General features: G+C 44.4%; 1 protein-coding gene across 1 annotated transcript in view; it reads right to left on the bottom strand.

Moving 5' to 3' along the window:
• Window positions 1–3,847: 3,847 nt before the first annotated feature.
• Window positions 3,848–10,127, bottom strand: part of LOC110522100 (mitotic checkpoint serine/threonine-protein kinase BUB1) — an 11,441-nt gene continuing 5,161 nt past the window's right edge. Inside the window, exons 12-23 of the mRNA XM_021600220.2 lie at window positions 8,404–8,514; window positions 8,115–8,199; window positions 7,931–8,006; window positions 7,625–7,793; window positions 7,316–7,385; window positions 6,291–7,156; window positions 6,082–6,182; window positions 5,726–5,887; window positions 5,290–5,447; window positions 4,968–5,145; window positions 4,759–4,865; window positions 3,848–4,581 (exon numbers count right to left, since the gene is read on the bottom strand). Coding sequence (XP_021455895.2) covers window positions 4,386–4,581; window positions 4,759–4,865; window positions 4,968–5,145; window positions 5,290–5,447; window positions 5,726–5,887; window positions 6,082–6,182; window positions 6,291–7,156; window positions 7,316–7,385; window positions 7,625–7,793; window positions 7,931–8,006; window positions 8,115–8,199; window positions 8,404–8,514 — 2,279 coding nt within the window. The 3' untranslated portion in view covers window positions 3,848–4,385. The remainder of the gene's footprint in view (window positions 4,582–4,758; window positions 4,866–4,967; window positions 5,146–5,289; window positions 5,448–5,725; window positions 5,888–6,081; window positions 6,183–6,290; window positions 7,157–7,315; window positions 7,386–7,624; window positions 7,794–7,930; window positions 8,007–8,114; window positions 8,200–8,403; window positions 8,515–10,127) is intronic.

The following is a 10,127-nucleotide window of genomic DNA, read 5'->3' as shown; positions in this document are numbered from 1 at the left end:
GCCCGTATACAGAACTGATGTACCATACAGTTGGCACAATAGTCACTTGTGATACAATGGAGTTATTCGGCACAAAAATAAATCGCAACGTACAATGGTTGTGTAAAACTGTTATATCGCAAAAACATCAGCTGTATCAAAACCATTGTGTCAAATCGTCAGCTGTACATTCTGAGTGTCTATGGGGTCTCTGAGTAGAATTCTATGTAGATATCCTCCTGGTGGCAAAATGATAGACGCAACGTTGCCAGGATGGATACTGACGTTCCTCTCTTTTCCGAAGTGAATGAGATATATAATATTGATACCCCCTGCCCTGCACTCAGGGGTACAGCTCTGTGGTCAGAATTATAACATCATGAGCACATCATCAGTACAGGGGAAACGGTCTCGAATAAAGTTGCTTTCATTCTCCTGTGAATGACACCATTCTCTGTGATCCTGCAAACGACATTGAACAGAGAGACCTTGGGGAAACAAAAGCAAGGAGACTTCTTGATAATTGGTTACCTTGGTGAGGTTTTTCATGGCTCAGCCACATCTCTCATGTCAGTGGCTCTTTTCATAAGTGTACTGGCTGTGGCCAAGGTAGAGAGTCACATAGCATCAAACCAAATGACACTTTAACATCAAATGACCTCTCAGGAGTGTCACTATGATTCACTACTCTGCTCTGAGGTGACTACAGCAGACCGTGGGGAGGTACTTCAGCTGGCTCCTGGCCCTCAGAACCAAGGCACATGCTATGGTGCATTGGACGAAAACGTGTAGGAATCCCAAATCCCTCAGAAACCGCTCATTAATCAACACGGTTGTAGTTCGTCTTAATGCCGTTGGAATGGGAAGTAATAATTCCACTAAGGGCAGCCAGCAAGGCATGACCCATCTCTCTTCTGCTACCTGTGGCTTAAGTCTCACACAAGGCTGCCTATTAAAGCCACCGCACAATTATAAATGACATTTTCAGTTTGTGACATTTAATATCTCACACAATGGAACACACCAAATTTAAAAGTCATTGCCCTTGATGAATATTCAACGTTATGAGGTTTTTGCTATGTGTAAATGCCCCCCATTCGCTAGGGTGGCTAGGTTCTCATTACAAGGTGTCAGCACAGTGGCTTGAATATACCGGATAATTATCTTCTCTCGAGTTTTTGGATGCATTTCAAATGATCAGTCGCACCCGACCCTTTGTCCTTGCGCGCCTACAGTATATCTATTCAGCAAACAAATGGCTTTTGCCTTTCTGTTCCTCTGCTCTTTGCCCCGCTGGATGGACAATGTTATGCAGAACAGATCATGATAATGTATGTAAAACACCCCACTGTGAGCCACGGCATAAAATCCGATATTTATAAAACAGGGTCACTTTCAAAGTGCGCTTTCTCAGGAGTTTATTGAGAACCACCTGTTCTGATGTTCTCTGACATCACTCGCACCTGAGGGGATGGAAAAGGGGAAAAAAACGACCGAGGCACGTTTTTATCATCAACCCCCTTGAGGGGTATACTCTAGCGTCCGCCCTAAAAGGCAGGTGTGTTGCAGCATCACCTTTCCAGCTGCCTGGAGATTTAATTAGCAGCAATACCAAGAGCAGCACGTCACTGCTGCGCTCATCTCTCTTTTCAGCTCCCAGGCTTCAGATAGTGACATAATTGACAATGCTGTATACGTCCCAAATGGCACCCCGTTCACTCTATGGTGCACTACTTTTAACCAGGGCCAACAGGGAAATTAGGTTGATATTTGGAACTCAGACCCTGTGACCAAACACAACAAAGAATCTCATTAAGCATGCAGAGAGCAGAGGGCATCAGAGGGAGACCAGAACTGTAAGTGGGAGGCAAACAGTCTGGCTGGCAATGGGACTAGTCAGTGGCAAAGCTAGAGGCACTTCTGAGGGAACTGTACGGTAGGGGTACAGATTGTGGTAACTAAGTATGTGGCCTGGATCCAAACTAAATTGTAAGAAAGCCTTCATAGGATGGCCTATCTCCTGGTTCTGTAGCAGGAGGCAGTTTGATGCACCAGTACAACCCCAGGACAGGACGCTAGTCTGCCAAAAGGGGCTTATCAAAACAATCCATTTCCTTAATGCCGAGTGCCAAGCAGAGGCATCGGTGCTGTTTAAAATAATATTTGGTATGACTTGAAACTGAATTGCTCCAGTTGAAAAATGTGGTTTGGATCCAGGCTAGTAACTGTGGTCATTTCATATATCACTTCCTCCTAATCTTCAATTATATAATGCACTATAATACATGTCCAGATTCTGGTATACAGTGTGGATAACATCTAGTGAAAATCTTCAGCTGGAGTTTCTTTTGATAACCTAAACAACAGAATACAAGCTTCATTGACCTGCTTCGTTTGTTTTGATCTGTTATGTTCTCTCAGTCTAAATCATGGAAATATAATTTACTCAGAATGCATTCTAGCTCTGTCTTCAGGATGAAAACCACTTTCTGATTGCTGTATACTGCTGGTGCATTAACCCATCTATAATCATGACACAGCTAGATCCAGATAGGATTCATGTATGGAAACATCACTAATAATTGCCTTGCCTTTATTTACCTCTACTGTAGTCTCAGGAAAATGACTGGTAAATGGCCTGTGAAATACTCGGTTTACTGTACACACACATATGCTGTATTAGTATTTAGCGAGATATCAAATACCGGATTTAAAATTACACACTAAATCTATTGCACGTTGCTTAGCTTTATGAACAAGCGCGACGCCTAGTGACATCCTGCATTAAAATTGGATTTAGATGTCTGTGCTGGACACATTTCTTCATTCCACTCCGCATCTTTTCATATGGCATCCGCAATCGCAAAAACGGGTCCCAAAGCCAACCACTGTTCCGCAGCTCACTTTCAAGCCATGGTCCCAGCAATTGTGCTGGGACAATAAGCAATAATAAATGCGCAACAATAACTTACATAGGTTAAATGACCAGATTCTCACATGGCCCATGACATTAGACCATGGGTATTACTGGGCTATATTAGCCAATATGCTAGATGTAGTTTGAAAGAGCAGAGTTGGGGAGACACGCACTTCCTTTTCAGCTATTTTTATAGCCTACCTTTTAGAGGTGGGAAGATTTTAAGACGGAGAAATATAGGTGATCAATATGTATTTATAGGAAACGTGGTAAACTACAGCCTAATTATATTTGGGAAGAACATTTCCTTGAAAATAACTGTCCCGTTCTAGCCTACTCTGTAATTGAGACCGCACTTGATCTCGCACGTATGGCTACGGAATTTGAAGCAAGAATGATGGAAGCGGACACGACACATGCACTTTCTCTTGAGCTAAATAGTACATATAGGATATAGCCTACCTTTTAGGAGGACGATTTGCAGGCAGACAAATAGGTCATCAATAGTTAATTAAAAGACGCAATGCTCGCTCGTAGCTGGCGCTCGCGTTTTAAATGTTGATTGCACTTGGCTCTGAGCGCCCTCCACTTTTTTCTATTATCAATATATATTTAGACTGTAGTAAACTATAGTGTAATCCAGTGGATGCTGCTGTGGGGATGACGGTTCATAATAATGTCTGGAACTGAGCTAAGGGAATGGCATCAAACACATGGAAACCATATGTTTGGGGTATTTGATACCATTCCATTCGAGTCATTACAAAGAGCCTGTTCTCCCCAATTAAAGTGTCACCAACCTCCTGTGGTGTAATCATTTAAAAAAAAGTTACATTCCTTGAAAATAGAATAGCCACGTCATTCTCTGCCCACGCATAGGCAGCCCACTATGTCAATGTAATATAATAGGTAGGCCAACGCATACAGAGCAGAAAGACGACAATTTCCAAATAATCTAGGGGACAATACAAATGTTTTAATTCCAAAGTAGTCTGACTGCACGTGCTCACCCAGAAGCATCAGAAATGCGGACGGCACCCCAGTGATCTCTGTTGGGACCCAACTGAAAGCCAAACAGAGGCCATGACCATGACTACACTTGGCAGACTGAAAAGGTTTTTAATTATTTACAAATGAAAATACACCATAACATCTCCAACATCAATCTCCCTATTTATGTAATTTACAAATGGACAAAAAGATAGACAATGAATAAAAAAGGTTATTCAAGGTAGCTAATTCAAGACCCAATTCAAGGTAAATCTTTTATATTTACAAATGGAGTAGAGATGAGACATGGCAGTAATACCCATCATCCAGGGTTGTGTACATTAGGCTCGTGTTGACAACGTTTTGTTACGAAACACAAAAACAAATGTTTCTTAGTGGACAAGTTCACACAGCATCTCCTTGTGCCACTCCGTTTCAGACCACTTTCATTTTATACCTAATGAACAGCACCCAGGACTATCAAGGTTCTCTGGGAGTTCTATCTTCGTGCCGACCGGCTTTCTAACAGCTGAATGACCAGGCGGGTCTTCATCGATGGCAGCTTGTTGCTGTAGTTCTGTTGGAGCACGGTGCTCAGTCTACTGCGCAGGCTCCGCAGGCAGGGCAGGGAGTTGCAGTCAGGCACATTCAGCAGAGTGTGGAAGAACTCTGTCCACAGATCACTGTGGGGATTTCTGGAGAAGAGAGAGAGAGGGAAGGAGAAGGTAGTGTGAATTTGAACTATGCTGGAATATTTTAGGTCAAAAAGGGGGATATTTTCAAAACACAAACAAAAATATTCAAGCGATTACTCAGAGCAACAAAAAGTAGTGAAACTATAAAAGCCATTAGCACTCCTACTCAAGGGTTACCTTCTAAATACTGCATTTGTCTTCCACACACCACCCTCCTGTGTTACTTGCATGTATGTTCCAAAAATCATGCAGTACACCGTTCCAGCTATTCCAAAGTAGTCGGTCTAAAACACAAAGAAACGTAGTTAATATTCTCAGCAGGTCGTATCGGACATCCACCCATATCACTACAGGACACGCACTTGCCACCGACAGACACACTTTACCTGGTAGTTCCATGGTCTCCCACTCCTCATCTCTGTACACTGGAAGCCTGAGGTCATACACTTGGCAGTGAACGAAGTGCCCTCTGGGAACAGAGTCATGTCAATGCTCTGACCCAGGTCAATCAGGGCAAGGCCATGATACAGGTTATCTGGGTCAAAAGACTTGTTCTCCAGGAACCTAAAACACAACAGACAATTAGCACAGTGAAGAGCCTCTGGTAAGCCCTGGTAGAGTACTGCATCCACCCATTACTAGAAATGACTACAGGGAAAACAAAAACACATCCGAGAGACATAAGCACCAGTAAGGAGCCATCCCTACCTATCTCCCAGCAGGAAGTTGTCTGGTTTGATGTCAGCGTGAACGATGTGGATGCTGTGCAGCTGTTCCACCATGTGCAGCATGCAGACAGTGAAGTAAATCACCAGAGGCTGGGGCATCACCTTGTCAGTCAGGTTTTTGTACAGGTTCACAGCGTTCTGGAGGGGAATAAACATCTAACTCCATTTAGTGCTCCAGTGTGGCATCTTTGGGTGCATCCCAATCTCCTTTCTCCTTTAGTGTAAACTTGTTCATTACTTTCCACATATCTAAAAGCATTGGATAGGTCGAGACATGGGCTACAGGGAGTTTCCATCATATTTTTAATACCAGTCATTTCCTTTCAAATCAGTGAAGGGAAGTGCACACAGATGTAGCCCTGATGTTCAATTGATTGATAAAATATGGTGGGTGCTGAAGAAGGGTTACTACCCACCAATAGGGTGCCACAGTTGTGGAGCTCGCCCAATAGCACGCTGCCGTTCTGAAAGAAGTGGGCAGAGTGGATGTTGGTGAAGAGGTGACGCACGCTCGGCTGCAGTCGGGCATTCAGCTGAGTGTTGATGTAAAACTCCCATGGATTGGCTGGTTTCTGCACCTACATGTACAGATCAAGATACACACAAGAATGGACAATCAAGCATTCAATAGGAATGCATGAATTGTGGGGATAAGGTCACTTCACTATAAAGCAGTCATGTTATCAGGCTTTACTAACGGCAGCACCAAAACAGTCACCAATCAATTCATGAAAGGTCAGGGGAGTTACCAAGTTTAAATTAATATTCCTACCTTTAAAATCATCTTCTCTGAGGTTGTCAGGTCAGTTGCCTGGTAGACCGTGGCAAAGGCACCCTGTCCGAGGACGCAGTCAACCCGTAAGGAGCCTTCACCTATGTATGAACATCAAAGTGATTTTTAGATGTTTTTTTTTTTAAAGAAATAGGGTGATTTATAAAAAAAAAAAGTCACAGCCAGTAAACACACCAAGACTTTCTTACCCATCTTGATGGTCATCTTGGGTGCGATGCTGGGGACTTTGCACTGCCAGGTGATGAAGTTTGGCTGGGAGGTGAGTGGCATGGGCAGTTTGGAGAGCAGGGAAGAGATCAGCTCATCATCCCAGGGGTCGGAGAACAGCTCTGACCCTTGGTCTGGGCTCATAGGAATATCCATGCCGTACCTCACCTCTGGAGCTGGACTCATAGGAATATCCATTCTGAACCTTGATGACGGATGGACTGGACTCATGGTAACATCCGAGCCAAACTTTGATGGTTCGGGACTCATAGGGATGTCCATGGTCTTCAGAGGGAAGCCATCTGTTCTCTGACCCTGACAGGGACTCATGAAGGCATCCAAGTCGAGTTCAACCCCAACCTCTGGGCTTTTTACCACTAACCAGTCTGGCTTGGGTGCACACTCCGGGCTCATTGGGATATCGAAAGCAGGTGTTGGGGCTTTCTCTGGACTAGTTGAAACATCAACGTTGGATTTGAAGGCCTCAATCTGGCTCTTTGAAAGGGATACCTCTTCCGCAGGTGCACGCTGTGAGAGAGGACAGGCTGGCTTTAAAGACTGCTCTGGGCTCACATAGACATCCCAGTCTGGTTTAGAGGCCTTGGGAGGAGGGCTTTTGGCCCCTGCCCCCTCAGTATGAGCCAGGGGGGCAGTCTGGTCTCTGAAGGACAGTGCGGCCGGGGCATGATGCTGCACTTCAGTCATGGAGCAGGTAGCCAGGCTTCGCTGGGCCAGGGCTAGCCCTTCCCCCACGATAGTGCCCTGCTCAGCAAAGCCCTGCACCCTCATAGAGCACTCAGCGCCGGTCTCAGATATCCCATCAGGTGGGCTCTGCTCTATGATAGGGCTGAGGGAGGGGAAACAAACTCATTATCTCCACTATGGAGGCGTTTGACCCAAACACTTTGATTACATTTCAAAAACATTGACCAACGAGCATTCGAGTGAAAACGTACAGTATACTGCAGTTACTGGTAGTCTACAATATCCGGTTACCAGTAAGTACCTGAGTTTAGTGGGCTGTCGCAGGAAAGGGCCCTCTTCTGGACCACTAAAGCCTCTGGGGTGATCATTTTCTAGAGGGAGGAGAAAAATAAAATAAAAAGTCAGCCAAAAAAGGTCAAGTACTTGCTTTAGACCACATTGTTGTTCTGAACAACAGACACCGTTTACCAGGTGAGGGCATTTCTGAACTGCTTATGGTTGCATCCCAAATGGCACCCTATTCCCTATGTAGTGCATTACTTTTGACCAGAGCCCTATGGTGGCAATTGGGATGCATGCATCCTATGCATGAGCTCAGATAGAGGGCTACCTTGGTCCTGCTCAAAGTTCCAGGAGGAAGGAGCTTTGTTTTGGAAGGGCGTTGAGACCAGGTGGGCCGACAGGGAAAAGTCTCTGGTGCTGTTGGGGCAGGTGGCCAGGGAGTTGTAGCGTGCTCCCCACATAGTGCTTTCATCTGGTATCAATTCCGAAGGAGATTCCTGAGCAAACACACATACACACGAAACGATAAAGGTTTGCATTGTGTACACAACTTAATAACATAACCCAACCATATTCTTTCATTGAGTCCTTGCTAAATGGAAATGAGTATGTCACCATGTAATTTTGCACTTACACCTTGTTTCTCTCTTTTAGATACAGAGATTTCTGCTAGGGCCCTTGGTGTCTTAGCCTTGTTCACCATAGTAGCACTAAATGGAGCAGAAAAAGCACCATAAAGCAGTGTTCATAAATTTACTTTGAGAATTAAAGGAGATAGCAAAGAAAATGTGATGCAGGAGAAGAACTGCATGCTTCACCTGCAGTTCTCCTTGTTCTCGTTCTCATCCTGAAAAATTGCGAAAGGCACTGCATTGGGGGGCTTGCTGAACAAAGAGGCGCCTCCTTTAAATAACATTTTTTTTTTAAAGAGGGGAGAAAAAAAGACGTTTAACCACAATGTAAAATCAAAAAGGACAACCTGCCATTATGCATTTCTATTTTATTGTTTTACTGTAAAGTGTTTTGCAATTGTAAATACACTTTTGTATTTAACCTATAGACAAACAAAAAGTCGAGAAGTTACAATCGAAGGGGGAATTGAATTACCCATTCTCTGGTAGGCAGCATCAAAGCTCTTCTCAGCCTGATGCATTGACATGCTGGGGAACTGTTCCTCCTGCATGAGGGTTGGAGCCTGGAACATGTCCATGATCGCATCTGGATGGGAAGGTAAAGAGGTGAGATACTAAAAGGACCATATAATTAGGAATTAGAATTCTAGAATGGACATGAACCTTCTTATGGATGGGATGACAAAGGTCAGCCATTTGTCAGGGAATTGGTAAACCATGGTTTTCCAGTGCTGTGATAAGATGGTGCAAAATAATGAATTTGAATCATTTATCATCTGCACTGCATGTTTGTTAGCTACTGTAGCTAGCCAGCTAGTTTTACAGGAATAATTCCATCCATTTTTCTAATTAACTGCCAATATGCCAACATTCCATTCAAACAATATAGTCAATCCACAGCCATTGTCCATATACTGGCTGAAATCAGTTGATGATAGGACTTAGACATGTTGTAAATGCAACGACTACTGATATTCTATCATACAATAGCACTCACAGCTTTCCAAGAAAACAAAATCTGAAATATTTATGGTCCATTTCCATATATTTTAAAGGCTATTTATACAGAAAATGTGTATAAAACCTGTATAAACTATGTATAATTATATTACAATATTTTAGGTTGACAATTCCATTACACAATTTCGATATATAGTGCATTCGGAAAGTATTCAGACTCCTTGACTTTTTCCACATTTTGTGACGTTACAGCCTCATTCTAAAATGTATTAAATAGTTATTTCCCCCCTCATCAATCTACACACAATAGCGCATAATGACAAAGCAAAAACAGTTTTTTAGAAATGTAATAAAATACTGAAATATCACATTTCCATAAGTAATCAGACCCTTTACACAGTACTTTGTAAAAGCACCTTTGGCAGCGATTACCGCCTCGAGTCTTCTTGGGTACGACGCAACAAGCTTGGCACACCTTCATATGGAGAGTTTCTCCCATTCTTCTCTGCAGATCCTGTCACGCTCTGTCAGATTGGATGGGGAGCGTCGCTGCAGAGCTATTTTCAGGTCTCTCCAGACATGTTAGATCGGGTTCAAGTCCGGGCCGTTAGGGTCGTTGTCCTGTTGGAAGGTGAACCTTCACCCCAGCCTGAACGCTCTGGAGCAGGTTTTCATCAAGAATCTCATCGCAGTGCTAGCTGACACTCTCCCGAGTGACGCAGTGGTCTCAGGCACTGCATCGCAGTGCTAGCTGTGCCACTAGAAATTCTGGGTTAGAGTCCAGGCTCTGTTGCAGCCGGCCGCGACCGGGAGACCCATGGGAAGGCGCACAATTGGCCCAGCATCGTCCAGGTTAGGGGAGGGTTTGGCCGGCAGGGATATCCTTGTCTCATCGCGCACTAGCGACTCCTGTGGCGAGCCGGGCACAGTGCACACTGACACGGTCGCCAGGTGTACGGTGTTTCGTCCGACACATTGGTGCGGCTGGCTTCCAGGTTGGATGGGCATTGTGTCAAGAAGCAGTGCGGCTATGTTGGGTTTCGGAGGACGCATGGCTCTCGACCTTTGCCTCTCCTCAGGCCAAAGTTTCACCAGACCAGAACATCTTGTCTCTTATGGTCAGAGTCCTTTAGGTGACTTTTGGCATACTCCAAGCAGGCTGTCAGTGCCTTTTATGGAGGAGTGGCTTCTGTCTGGCCCCTCTACCATAAAGGCCTGATTGGTGGAGTGCTGTAGAGA

This window comes from Oncorhynchus mykiss, chromosome 4 (assembly GCF_013265735.2).
Source record: "Oncorhynchus mykiss isolate Arlee chromosome 4, USDA_OmykA_1.1, whole genome shotgun sequence".
Classification (NCBI taxonomy): Eukaryota; Metazoa; Chordata; class Actinopteri; order Salmoniformes; family Salmonidae; genus Oncorhynchus; species Oncorhynchus mykiss.
This window is presented reverse-complemented; position numbering and strand designations above follow the sequence as displayed.